The sequence below is a fragment of the Chlorocebus sabaeus genome, chromosome 14 (assembly GCF_047675955.1).
Source record: "Chlorocebus sabaeus isolate Y175 chromosome 14, mChlSab1.0.hap1, whole genome shotgun sequence".
NCBI lineage: Eukaryota > Metazoa > Chordata > Mammalia > Primates > Cercopithecidae > Chlorocebus > Chlorocebus sabaeus.
Genome location: NC_132917.1, coordinates 108904429 through 108919117, shown reverse-complemented (window position 1 = coordinate 108919117; position 14689 = coordinate 108904429). Strand labels below are relative to the sequence as shown.

The 14689-nt window shown below is 45.3% G+C and overlaps 1 protein-coding gene across 1 annotated transcript in view; it reads right to left on the bottom strand.

Moving 5' to 3' along the window:
- The window catches only part of LOC119625950 (sulfotransferase 1C4-like), a 30165-nt gene extending 26524 nt beyond the window's left edge, over nt 1–3641 (bottom strand). Inside the window, exon 1 of the mRNA XM_038004283.2 lies at nt 3446–3641. Within this exon, the coding sequence (XP_037860211.2) occupies nt 3446–3635 (190 nt within the window). The 5' untranslated portion in view covers nt 3636–3641. The remainder of the gene's footprint in view (nt 1–3445) is intronic.
- Between the last annotated feature and the right edge of the window lie 11048 nt (nt 3642–14689).

The window sequence follows — 14689 nt, the reverse complement described above, 5'->3', positions numbered from 1 at the left end:
CTGTCCCCCTCTTCCCCTGGGGAGCTGAGTTCCACTAGATTATGCTTCTCAGTCACCACTATGGCCTGGTTTCCAGCACGTGCTGATGTCTGCTTTTCCATGGACTCCACCTACAAGGTGGCAATTCCAGGCACAGATGTTGACCTGAATGGCAATTCAGCAAGCCATGGCATAGCTCAGGCAAGCTGTGGCAAGGGCTGTGCTCTACAGCTGTTCATGGAGATTGTAAAAGGTGCCAGATACACAGCCCAGATTTTGCTTCCGAATGGAATTGTGTATTCCACCAGCTGTTGGGGATGCTGCTGGCAGATGCCCCCCAGCTCTTCAGCCTTCTCCAGGTCCCTTCCTGGGACATCTTCCATCCAGGGACTGACTGACACTCTGTTCCCCTCTCTTCAACTGGGATGGAACCAACTTTGCAGGGCCATCCCAGCTTCAGATCATCCCATATGAGGCTTTTTGCTGGGACTGAGTTGAAGCTCAACTTCTCCCTCTAGACAATCCTACTTTCTTCCCTTCACTTCCAGGGGGAGTGATCCCAGGAGCACTCCCTAATAAACATCTCACATACTTATCTTCAACTCAGTATCTGCTTCCTGGGAAGAAAAGGGGCTGGTTTGGGAGTGAGGATCATGATTTCAGGTCAGGACACGCTGACTTAGGTAGGTAAGTAGTAGATGGGACCTGGAACCTAGCATCTGGGATGGCTTGTGATTTATAGGGTTACCATAACCTTCCAACTTGCCCGGGTCTATACAGGTTGATTCTGTTGTCCCAGATTAATTATCAACAGTGTCTCTTTCTATCTCAGATGACTTAGTTTGGAGGATAAATGATGAAGTCACTGCAGCATCAGGTCAGCTGTTTCCTGCATGTCTCGAGTATCTGTCGTGCCCTGTAGCTAGTCTCAGAAAAAATGTGCTTTCTCATTTTCCAGATTTGAGCTGGGAAAATACTCAGTTCTCATGAGTCCCAGGGAGATGAACTTCTCACTCAAATGAAGTTCTCTTTTCATAATTATTTCCCACTTGTAGCACAGTATTTCTTGTTCTACATTGATAAGTGTTATCCTAGAGGGAAGTTACTAAGAGTGTGACCCTGGATAACTTGACTTGCTTTGTAAAAAAGGCAGTTCAAGTTTTCAGGGGATAATCTTGCCACCAGGAGATTCAAGTAGAATCCATGTTGATAGAACTGACAACTTGAGGAAAGAAAACCCAGTAGTCATTCCAGGCTGTGGCTGGGGCTGTTTACAGGCACCAAGTGCAGTGCCCATCTGACAGCCACGTGATTAATTCGATCAAAACAGGCACTCAGTTCAGATCTTTCTGGCTCGAAGATTCACTCCATTGGCTGCCAGGACACCACTCACTTCTGGCTTCTTCTCTGTTCAACATCTAAGTGAGGAAGCTTCTTGGGGTTTGGTCCTGTGCCCTCTTTTTCCTCTATGCTTTCTTCCCGTGTGGTTCCATTCATTCCCACTGCTTTAAACATCATCTTTAGTAGACACTTTTGGTGACTTCATCAGATCTTCTGTACCAGCCTCTTGCACCCCCTATCTCCTCCACTGCTGTGAGCGTTGGCCGCTCATGTCTTTCAGCTCCCTGCTTTGCTAGAGAAGTGTCCTCCTCTGAAGCGGGGCTCCTAATGGAGAAAGTGTCCATCCTTCCATTCCTTCCTCTCCTGCCCTAACCACATCAGAGCAAGGCTTTACCCAATGCCACATCTTTGCTTGGCCCCTTCCCCTTCCCTATCCTGTACATACCCTTACTGTTTTTTTTTTCCTAAAGAGCACCCTTCCAATAAATCACATGTACCTGAATCCTTGCCTCAGGCTCTGCCTTAGGGCATTTAACCTGAGATTTCACTATCTACAGCAACTCCAGTTATATCTCCAGCCAGAGTGGGCTTCCCTCTGTGTTCTATATCTGACAGCCCCCCTGACATAAACACTTAGTGGTCTAAAGGTCATCTCAAACTTAACACGTCCCAAACTGAGCTGTAGTTTAACCTGCCCACCTCCTGCACAGGCTCCATGCCTCTCCCTCCCCCAGGCTTTCCCATCCCAGCCCAAGGGGCCACTCAGCTGATAAAGCCAGAAGAGAGTCACCCAGGAGTCAGCCCTTTCTCTCAGATCTCAAGTAATTTTACCTCCAAAATACATCTCAATTTTTTTTCTCACTCACCATTTGTACTCTTGCCCCCTTAGTCCAAGCTACTTTCTTTCTCATCTGGAAATGGCAACACACACATACTGTGTTCCCCAGTCCATTTTTGACCCCCTTCAATTCATTCAACTGCCTAATAGATGCCCTGGCCCCTCTCAGTACTGTTCCTCTCTGGACTTTCCTGACTCAGTGCTTGGCACTGGCATCCACGTCATCATTTTATCCCCAAATCTTGTCTCCTCTCTTTCCCTCACCCGCCATTTATCATCTATCAGTAAGTCCTCCTGCTGCTGTCTGCATATGCAAACACTTCCTCTCCATGCTCCCTGTTACGGGCTAACTTGTGTGCTTCCCAAATTAATATGTTGAAGTTCTAACCCACAGTACCACAGAATGTGACCTTATGGAGATAGAATCTTTATAGAGGTAATCAAATAGAAATGATGTTATTAGGATGGCTCTAACCCAGTATGACTAATGTCTATACAAAAAGGCAGAATTTGGAGGTAGATGTGCACACATGGAGAGTGCAATGTGAATGTGAAGATGCCATATACCTCCCAAAGAGAGAGGCCTGGAACAGTGCCTTTCCTCACAGCCCTCGAAAGAAACCAAGCCTGCAGGTATCTTGATTTTGCACTTCTGGCCTCCCAAACTGTGAGACAATAAGTATCATTGTTTAAGCCACTGAGCTAGTGGTACTTTGTTTCATACCCATAGCAAACTGATAATACATTCCCTTTGTAATAATCACAGTAGCTCAGAATTTCAGAGTACTACTTCCTTAATCTAAATTAGGAGCCCCAATGTTCTCTCATTACACCCTCTACATTTCTTTCTAAGGTCTTATCACAGGTAATCACAGATCTGTGAAATGATTTGTTTAATGATTTAATGTTCTTCTCTCGACTGTACTGTAAATCCCTGCAAGGCAAAGATAACGAACGTTTTACCCATCACTATGTTTGGTGCCAGTCTCTGGCATTTAGAGGATTCTTGATACGTGATTGTTGAACGAAAGAAAAAAATGAATAACATGGATTTTTTTAACCTGAAAAATCGGCTTTGACTAGTTATGTATTTTTGATAAACCAACTACTCTATCTCTAAAAAAATCCCTATGGTTTTATAGAAAAATCTTAGATCCTTTGCCATTCTGTCTGATTTATAGACAAGGACACTTCCTTCCTCTGCTCTTTGATTTTACTACATGACCCCGTAAGGCGCTGTTACATGCTCCAACTTCTATTTCCCTCCTCTCATGTCCATGTACATACCTGCTTTGGGGTAAGAAGCAATGAGCAGGTCATCAGGCTTGGCTTGGAAGTTCCAGATCTTATCCCAGAAATCGCATGTTTTCTTTTGAAGAATGATTCCATTCACTTGGGAAAATTCCTCTGGGGGTAACAAGCCCCATTCTAACTCACTTGTCTCCTCCACCTTCTCCTTAGCTATTCCTTCCGCCATGGTCTTGGGCACCAGCAGGGGAAAGTAAAAAGTAAATGAAAGTCGAGATTCACACGGGCTTTATGTATTCAGTGTTTTAGGCACAGAGCTCTGGTCATTCATTACAGGTAAATATGCTCAGGCAAACAAAGAGACAATTTGCATGGCTCCTGGGTAGAACTGGAACAAAATCTTCAGCATTGTGCCACAGTAGGCCTTACTCTTTCTACTGGTGAGATTCTGGCGGGGTTGCACCTCCGTACTGCCAGGAGGAAGAACAGCAACGGGGCACCCGTCCAGGGGCCTGCCCAAGTCCAGGAGGTCACTTCCTGGTCCTGTGGATGCCCATGGAGATGGGGAATTGAGAGGAAATATTGAAGGAATGGCTGGAGCAAGTCTCCAGGAATTCCCTTCCTTCTTCCTTGTCTTCACCTGGAGTTACTCTCCCTACAGAAAGGAAAGTGATTCTCTCTTCTGGGTTTGGTTATCTATGGAGATTTGGAGAAACACCTTTCCCAGACCGGAGCAGACTCATGCTTCTATTGACATATCACATGCTAGGTACCCATGTTAGGTGCACATGTTGCCAGCTGGGACAGTCCAGCTGGGAATTCCATCCCAACTTCCAAGACTGACTTAGAGAGTTACCTAAATCTCAGGTCTGTTTCTGTTCTGTGAGAGGTTAGACTGCAATGTTTGAGGACCATTATTGCAACGAGTTCTTTTATATTGAGGCACAGTTTACATACAGACAAATGCACAAAGTGTAAGTTTATGTCTTGATGAATTTATACTTCTGTATGCACCCACATAACCACCATCCAGATCGAGATACAGGACATTCCCATTGCTTCGGACAATTCCCTCATGCTGCTTCCCAGTCAATGCTGCACCAGTGCCCCACACTTAAGGCAGAGGCTGTTCTGACTTTTGTCACCATAGTTTAGTTTTGCCTATTCTTAAACCTCGTATTAATGGAATCATACGTTATGTCCTCCTTTGTGTCTGGCTTTGGTCTTTCAACATAATGTCTTTGAAATTCATCAAGTATCAGCAGCAAGTATCAGTAGTTCATTTATTTTTATTGCCATATACTATATCACTGAATGAATATACCAGAATTTTTTAATCCATTCTTCTTTTGATGGACATACAGGTTGATACTAGTTTTTGGTAATTATGAATAGAGCTTCTATGAGATTTTCACACTTTGTTTTCTTGGGGTGGGGGCCAGATGCATTCTCTCTTGTTCTCTTGGGTGTATGACTATGATTTGAATTGCTGGATCATTGGTGTATTTAACCGTAGTAGAAACTTCCAGTTTCTCCATACATAGACAGTGACACTTCAGTTAATGACATCAAAAGAGCTACCTGACCACCTGTCTGAATGATCTCTAAGTGCTTTTTCTAATTCTGAGATTCTGGTTCCTTGGTAGTGTGGGAGGACTGGCAGCCCTTTATTTACGTCACTTAGCTTCTGGCTCAACCAATTGTCTGCCTTATCAGGGCTATAAGTTCCACTCAGTTTGAAGTGAGTGGCCGCTGAACAATGGGCCACTGAACAAATGGGCCCTTGTCACTGTGTTGGAGAGGCAGGCTTTTCTAGGGACCACCTCTGCCAGGATTTCTCTCAGCATTTAGATGGACTCAACCCAAGGATGGGTGCTTCCCTCAGTCACGTTGGAGGGATTTTGGAGCTCATACTGTTCATTTACTTTCTAGAATGTGTCATCTGGCATGCTGGACATTGGCATTAACCGCACATTTCAAACAAACCAGTATAAAGGCCATCCGAGAAACATTGCCTCAGTTGGTCAGATGGAGAGGATTCCTCCAAGCTCACAACAGCCACTGTGGCATCCCACTCTCAGTCATTTCACAGCCTCAGGTTCAGGCACTACCGCTCTTCCAGAGAGCCCTTGCAGGGATTTGAGACTTCAGAGAAGTCACCTGCCACCTGGAGTCCCCAACAGAAGGAGGAGAGGGAGTGTTTGCCAACAATAGCAAGTCTATTGATTTATTTCTTTTAGGTAAGTTTAGATTTTTTTATTTATTTTTATTTTTTGCGATGGAGTTTCACTCTTTTTGCCCAGGCTGGAGTGCAATGGCATGATCTCGGTTCATTGCAACCTCCACCTCCCGGGTTCGAGCGATTCTCCTCAGCTTCCTGGGTAGCTGGGATTACAGGCATGCGCTACCATACCCAGCTAAGTTTGTATTTTTAGTAGAGACGAGGTTTCTCCATGTTGGTCAGGCTAGTCTCGAACTCCCACCCTCAGGTGATCCTCCCGCCTTGGCTTCCCAAAGTGCTGGGATTACAGGCATGAGCCACTGTGCCTGGCCTGGGTTTTTTTTTTTTTTTTTTTACATGAGAATATATATACAAACACACACACACACACACACATCTATTTACATATATACATTTATATTTACACACACACAGACACACAAATTAGCTTGAACTATTTGAAATGGCCATTTTGAGCTTAAAAAGGTCTGGCCTGCTTATAAAGTTATTGCCTCTCATGTCCTAGTTCACGTGTCTCGGGTTTTCTTTGAGATGCTGGGCTGGGACTCTGCCATCCGTGTTTCCACTGGGCCAGCTGGCGCCTCTTCTCTGAGTCTCTGTTCACATAGAGACTGAGAGACGGGAGGAGGAGAAGGGACTTGGTCTGTTCGCTGCCTTCTTGCTCCAGCGAGCGACACTCCTGAGATAATTCACTTCCTGTAGCAGCAGCAGAGTACAGTGTGCAGATCACTTCAGAGCGAGCGTCTTCACAGTGTCCTCAGGAACAGAGCCCTGGCCAAGTTGCACTCCTTGCCCAGGAGTGGGGGGTTTCTCCACGCGCTCCTCCTCCAAGATCCTGTTTCAGTAATTCTCATCTTTCTGAAGTTGCTGCCTCTGTGATACCTAAATGTTTGCTTTCTTTTTTGATACCAATTTCAAATGACTTAACCTAGTACTTGCACATCTGAATTTCACAGTAAATCATAAATATAATGGCCACTCTAACAAAGGGAGAATATTGCTCCCTTTTGAGTGACAGGAAGATGCTTGGCCTATCACTGAGATAGAGTAAGAGTAAGAGATTTATTGGGGGACAATTCTTGTGTGGGATAAATGAGCAGGGCTGTCAGAGCCTGGTGTAGTAGTAACCCCTGTGGAGAAGGGCAGGAAAGAGGGAAGGAAGGAAGACTGGGTAGGCAAAGTCTTAGACTGGTTTAGTTCTCAGAGAACTTTAGTAAAGCTGTCGGGGGGTTCTCCTGCCAATCGTCCATCAGAGAAGATGCTCCTCCTGGGATGGACAGGGCCAGGTGACGGGTGGAAGAACATGGCCAGCTGACCTGAGGACCTCGAAACTTGGGTTTGGAGACTTAACCACCAGACTTTTGAAAAAGGTTCCACGGTTTCTGTTACAGCTATTCAGTCAGTTTGTGAAGAATGTTGAGCCCAGCTCCTTACGTAACAAAATGATTTTATTTTCCAGGTGCATGCAGAGAGGAAAAGGTAATTTATAGTTCTTGCCTAAACAGTTTCAGCAAGCTCAGGAAGTCATTTCTAGGGAAAAGCAGTGATAAGGGGGAATAAAAACTGGAAGACAGGATAATAAAATTGCCCCTGTGTAGTATAGACTTTGTCTCTCTTTAGAGCTCCGTGTGGAAGGTCAGAGAAGGGTCAGCCATTTTCCTCTTTAGTCTTCATCAAATCTCTCATTCTGTGCCACTGAGAAGTAATGCTTCCACTCTCCAGTGGTCCCTGAAAAGCAATGCAATTGTGCCTGAGAGATTGGATAGGAAGTCTATTCTGAATGTTTTTTCCATAAAGTGAAACTTTAGAGATAATTAAAAAGTGTGAATTCTTATTACAGGTACACATCACAATCTATTTTCTTTCAAAGACATTAATATTTTGAGAAAACCTCAGAGTTATTGGCAGCATCATGTTAATTAAAAAGGTAATAAGGCCAGTCATGGTGGCTCATGCCTGTAATCCCAGCACTTTGGAGACCAGGGTGGGAGAATTGCTTGAGCCCAGAAGTTCAAGACCAGCCTGGGCAACATAGTGAGACCCTGTCTATACAAAAAATAAAAAAAATTAGCTGGGCATGGTGGTGTGTACCTGTGGTCTCAGCTACTTGGGAGGCTGGAGGTGGGAGGATTGCTTGAACACAAGAGTTTAAGGTTGCAGTGAGCTGTGATTGCACCACTGCATTCCAGCCTGGATGACAGAGTGAGATCCTGTCTTTAAAAAAATAAAATAAAATACAAAAGGAAACAGGTGTGTTAATATTCTTTCCCAAAATACTAGTTATGTAATAATATTGTTCTCAAAGAAATTCATGATGATTGGCAGGCAGCTTTCCTCATAAGCGGGGAGATGGAGTGGTCCATGATGTCACAGGTTATCATTACATAGTTGGTCATCTGGTTTTTCTTCATCCTTTCAAATGATGTGTGCTGAGCAATTCTTTTGACAGTCTCTTCATCTAGTTTCTTCCCCATAAATTCCATTATCCCTTTGAACTTCATGTTCTGGGTTCTGTGGGGTGGGGGAAGGGCAACAAGTAGTCATTAGGGAATCTGGGAGAGAGAACAAGGGAAAGCCAGGAAGCCAAATCTGGGAGAAGTTCTTTCAATTCTCTTCATCTCGATATTTCTGATATTGTTGATCTTGCTTACCTAAACTTTCCTTATTGTGCCCAGCACTGCAGGTGTGTCTCTGATGTAAGAAACTTCCCACCAGCAGTAGGATCTGGAACTCAAGGCCTGCTCTGCAGATTCTTTTGTCCCATGAGGTGATCACTTGATGTGGTGTTCTCCCCCTTCCCCTGAGAATGGGGCTTCCTGAGAGCTGGACTTCAGTGATTATTATTGCTCTTCTGGGTCTAACAACTCAACGGGGCTACCAGGCTCTTGTCTGATGCTGGGGAACATCTACAAAGATGCAACCCATATTCAGGTCTCCCAGCAGTGGATGCCAGCCCCGGCAGGGGTGGAAGTGGCAGGGAAGTGATGTAGACTCTGAGATTCCTTGGTTGTAGAGTACGTTTAGTGTGCTGGCTTTCTCAAGTGTTGGTTATGCTAGCAGTGAAGTTGTCATGTGGGCAGACTCAGGACCAGGCTGTTACAGACAATGGTGTTAGCTGTTGTTTTTTTCTTCCTGGGAGCAGTGTTTTTCTGCCAAGAGTTGCTGTAATGGTCTGAGTTGGATGGCTTCCAGCCAGGAGGTGGAATTTGCAAGAGAACACCTGCTGCAGTAGTAGTAGTGGGACATACGCTTGCTCTAAGTTGACCAGGGTAAGTATTCTTGTTTCTCAGCTCATGGGTAGGACCATAAAGCTCCCAAGAGTTTATGTCTTTTGTATTTTGCTGCCAGGGCAGGTAGAGAAATACCATCAGTTAGGGGCAGGGTTAGGCGGGTCTGAGCTTTTGGGCGGGGCTTGCTGCGGCCACTGTGGTGGATGCAGGGGTGGTTCTCAGGCCAACGGGATTATGATCCAGAGAGGAGTATGGCTGTCTCTGCTGTGCAGTAGAATTCGTCAGGGGAGTGAGGGATAGCCGGTAGCGAGAGGCCTCACCCAGCTCCCACGCCGTTGGTGAGGTCAGTCTTGCTCCTGCAGCACCCTGCTAACAGCGCCTAGTTTAGATCCAGGCAGCCTGCGTGCAGAGCTCAGACCTGGCTCAGTCCATAGGCCTCCCTGCTAAGAAAGCAAGCACAGCTTTCCTCCTTCTTTTTTGTACGTTAACCTCCGTTAATATCTCACACGGATAGGCCATGGTAGTCTTTTGTTGAAAATCTACGTTAAGTATTCTCTTGAGGGGACAGGAAATGCTAGAAGTTATCTGCACTTCCCCTGTGTTTTTAATATTCCCCATTTCGAAATGATTGGCCAGCTCATCCTTTGATGAGTGGGAGAGGTGGGAAGAAGGAGCGGGAAAGGTGTGGCTGGGTGAAGAGAGGCAGGAAAGGGCAAGGCTGAATGGCCATGGACCAACCTCTATTCTGTGTCCTATTGATGCCCTTGACTAGGCATGTTCCCAGACCAAACCGAGGGTCAGGCTGCTTGTTCTCACGGCCCAGGAACGAGGTGCAGATGAACTGGGAAAGAAGAGAGTTTAATTCTGTAACTGGGTACTAGGAGAAGGCCTGGAAAATATTGCCAGACCAACTCAAAATTACAGTTTTCCAGGGATTATATACCTTCTAAGCTATATGTCTATATGTAAGTGTGCACTCATCTAAAGACATAAGTGATTAACATCTTCTAATCTATAATTAAGGTCTGAGTTTTCAAGACTTTCCTCTGGAGCCTCAGTAAATTCACTTAATCTAGGTGGGTCCAGGTGCTGGGGTGATTACCCTTATCTTGTCTCCTGCTAAATCATGGAGGTGTATGGAGTTCCTTTAGACCCCCAATAAAACTTGTTTGTGGAGGTCTGGGGAGTTTCTTTAGACCCCCAATAAAAACTTTTTTAATCCTTTGTGGGTCCTGTTAAGAATTCCTTCATTATTTGTCATACTTCAAGGCCCAGGAAAGACCCAGGCAAAACTCTTTGTGGGCTTTTGTTACATTCCAGCCTTTGTATAAGGGCACTGGTTCTTTCAGCTTTTAATATTTAACCAGTCAGTCAGTGCTGGAACAGTTGTTATGGAGGCCTGCCTGTTCAGCTGTTAATGAGACCTGGCCTGGCACAGGCAGGGCGGAGAATACCACACCAGTCACTCTCACAAACACTTGACAACCTGACCAGCATTGGGCTAATCTCTGAGATCTCTGACTTGCAACAACCTGCTTGGGTGAGTCTAGTTCTGTATTATTAAGACATTAACTAAATTGTGTCCTTTGGGTCAGACATATTGCTGCATATGAGAAACAGTCCTGATAGAGAATCTGTTAAATCCCTCAGGCCATATTTTTCTTTTCAGAGAGAACTGTGAATCTCTTAGACTTTGCTTGCTGAGCTGAGGCTTGGTCAGCCTTATCTCTTCCTATTACTCTTTCTCTTCTCATGAATCACCAGTGGTACTTAGCATACTAGGTACTAAAGAACTGTGTCTGCAATTAAAATGAAAAAGACCAGGCACAGTGTCTCATGCCTGTAATCCCAGTGCTTTCGGAAACCAAGGTGGGAGGATTGTTTGAGGCCAGGAGTTTTAGACCAGCCTGGGAAACATAGTGAGATCCTGTCTCTACAAAAAGTAAGAAATAAAAATTAGCCAGGTACGATGGTACACATCTGTGGTCCTAGCAACTCAGGATGCTGAGCTGGGAGGATTGCTTGAACCCAGGAGGTTGCGGCTACAGTGAGCCACAATTGTGACACTATACTCCAGCCTGGGCAATAGAGTGAGACCTTGGCTTACACGCACACACACACACACACACACGTATATATATATATATGTTTTTTTCCCCCAAGGAATGAGTATCCTGCTGGTCAACCTGAAATTCTCTTCCTGCTTTTGTAACTAGGTGTGAGAGACTGAGGGAGGAGGCCAGCTTCCTACCTCTTACCTTAACCCTGAAAGTCTCCACACCCATGAACAATTCCCAGCCCTTTCAACTGGACCAGTGTGGCTCCCACTCTTGTGCTGTGTGTATGGCATAGACACAGTGGACATATTGACGTGGTAGTCTGAGTGTTTCACCATTGTTCTTGGAGCCTGCAGGGGCTTCCTGATGCTCCTAGGATAAAGTCTAACATTCTGCCATGACCCTGTGTGACATGCCCGCCTTTCTTTGGGGCCTCATTTTGTCAGTTCTCCCTGAGCTTGCTGCTCTTGCCCTCACAGCCCTTCCTCCTGGCCCTCAAACAGGCCCCCCTCACCAAGCCTGCTCCTGGCTCTCTTTCTCTCTGCCCAGTCTCTTGCCTGGTTAAAGCCAGCACATGCTTCACACCTGGGAAGGACCATGTCCTCTGAGGAAAGCTGTGCCTCAGGCACCAGTCTCAGCTGATCTGCTCTGGCCTCTCAAAGCCTGAAACTATCTCACATGGCACTCTCCTCGATTGGTGACGTGTGTCACGAGTTAGTGGACTTTTGCTTCACATGCTAGACCATAAAATCCACAGGGGAAGGGCTTTGCTCACCACTGTATCCCCATCATTCACACAGTACCTGGCACATAGTGCTTGTACAATTGAGAATGAATGAATGAATAAATGGATAAATGAAGGATGGCTGTAACTCTAGGAGGAAAGAAACATAAAATCGTTTCTTTTTAACTGTTAGTACATACTTATGGTGCAGGCATATGTGGGGAGAGGGTGTGCTAGGGCCTTCTGCATCTTAGCTTGAATACTGGATTTCCTGGGGCTGGTTCTATTTCTTGCGTCTCTGTTCCTGTTAGATTGGTCCCTCCTTGCTTGAACTGTGGACAACTGGTTAAGTTGCAAAACCCTGTGCTTTACCATTGTGGTGGCTTTTCATTCTTGACCCCGATTCTAACGTGTTCCAGTTGCCGTGTAGTTTCCACTGGTTGTTGGAAGCCTGAATTTAAATGTGATTTGTGGGTGTTTGAAAAACTCATAGTCCCATGTCGTCTCACAGCATTACACTTCAAAGCTCTTTGAAATACTAAACCTCAAAGTCGGCATGTTTAGGTCCTAGCTAGTGAAGAAAAAGGAAGTAGAAAGAGTTTAAATCAAATGACAAAGATTATTTTCTTGACGAAACTTTAGTAAGGCTTTTAACATATCTCCTATACCCCTCTGTGTAATCCCTTGAAAAATCCTGTTTTTGCAAGAAAACTATTAAGTCAATGTATCAGGAACTTCCTACCCTCAACATCTGATCAGGTTCTTCATCCTCCACCACCACCCAGGTAATATCTAATCACTCTGGTCTATCTTTAGCAAGAATCCTGTTGGATCATTGTAGCCAGAACCCATCCCTTTCGTTACCCATGATGTTTCCTCTTAGGAATTTTCTATCCTTCCTTCTCTACCCTTCTACATGGCTATAAATTCCCACTTGCCCATGTTATATTAAGAGTTGAACACAATCTCTTCCACTGCAAGACCCCATTGCCATTGTCCCTACACCTATGGAGATGGTCCTGACTAAAATCTGGCCTACTGTGCTTTAATAAGTATCAGTGAATAATTTTTTCTTTAGCAGGACTAACCAATCAACCAACCACCAACCCACCAACCAACCAACCAATTAAAAGTCAGAACTCATTTTATCATTTGGGATCATAGCTCACCCTGGGGTGAATGATTTTCTTTTTTTTGTTAACCATCTTTGTATTAGTCCATTTTGATGCTGCTGATAAAGACATACACAAGACTGGGTAAATTATAAGGAAAAGAGTTTAATGGACTCACATTTCCACGTGGCTTGGGAGGCCTCACAAGCATGCAAGTACTAAAGAACGGTGTCTGCAATTAAAATGAAAAAGACCAGGCACAGTGGCTCATGCTTGTAATCCCAGTGCTTTGGGAAACTGAAGTGGGAGGATTCACAAGCATGGTGGAAGGTGAAAGGCATGTCTTACATGGCAGCAGACAAGAGAAAATGAGAGCCAAGTGAAAGGGGAAACCGCTTATAAAATCATCAGATCTTGTGAGACATATTCACTACCAAGAGAATGGTATGGGGGAAATTGTACCATAATTCAATTATCTCCCACCAGTCCCCTCCCCACAACATTATGGGAGCTACAATTCAAGGTGAGATATATGTGAGGTCACAGCCAAACCATATCATTCCTTCCCTGCCCCCTCTCATATCTCATGTCCTCACATTTCAAAACCAATCATGCCTTCCCAACAGTTCCCCAGAGTCTTAACTCATTTCAGCATTAACCCAAAAGTCCACAGTCCAAAGCCTCATCTAAGACAAGGCAAGTACCTTTCACCTATGAGTCTTAAAATCAAAGCAAGTTAGTTACTTCCTAGCTACAGTGGGGGTATAGGCATTGGGTAAATACAGCTATTCCAAATGGGAAAAACTGGCTAAAGCAAAGGGGCTATAGGCTCCATGCAAGTCTGAAATCTAGTGGGGTAGTCAAATCTTAAAACTCCAAATGGTCTCCTTTGACTACATGTTCACATCCAGGTCATTCTGATGCAAGAGATAGGTTCCTGTGGTCTTGGGCAGCTCCACCCCTTTGGCTTTGCAGGGTACAGCCTCCCCCCAGGCTGCTTTCACAGGCTGACATGGAGTTCCTGTGGTTTTTCCAGGTACACTGTGCAAGCTGTGAGTGGACCTACCATTCTAGGGTCTGGAGGATGGTGGCCCTCTTCTCATGGCTCCACTAGGCAGTACCCCAGTGGGGACTCTTTGTGGGGGCTTCAACTCCACATTTCTCTTCTGCACTGGCCTAGAGGAGGTTCTCCATAAGGACCCTTCCCCTGCAGCAAACTTCTGTCTGGACATCCAGGCATTTCCATACATCCTCTGAAATCTAGGTGGAGGTTCCCAAACCTCAGTTCTCAACTTCTGTGCACCTGCAGGCTCAACGCCACAAGGAAGCTGCCAAGGCTTGGGGCTTGCACCCTCTGAAGCCATGGCCTGAGCTCTACATTGGCCTCTTTCAGCCATGGCCAGAGTGGCTGGGATCCAGGGCACCAAGTCCCTCGGGTTCACACAGCAGTGAAGGCCCTGGGCCCAGCCCATGGAACCATCTCTTCCTCCTAGGCCTCTGGGCTTGTGATGGGAGGGGCTGCCAGGAAGGTCTCTGTCATGGCCTGGAGATATTTTCCCCATTGTCGTGGTGATTAACATTTGGCTCCTTGTCACTTATGCAAATTTATGTAGCTAGTTTGAAATTCTCCTTAGAAAATGGGTTTTTCTTTTCTATTGCATTGTCAGGCTGCAAATTTTCTGAACTTTTATGCTCTGTTTCCTTTTTAAAATGGAATGCTTTTAACAGCACCCAAGTCACCTCTTGAATGTTTTGCTGCTTAGAAATGTATTTTGCTAGATACCCTAAATTGTCTCCCTCGAGTTCAAAGTTCCACAAATCTCTAGGCCATGGACAAAATACCACCACTTTCTTTCCTAGAACATAGCAAGAGTCCCCTTTACTCCAGTTCCCAACAAGTTCCTCATCTCCACCTGAG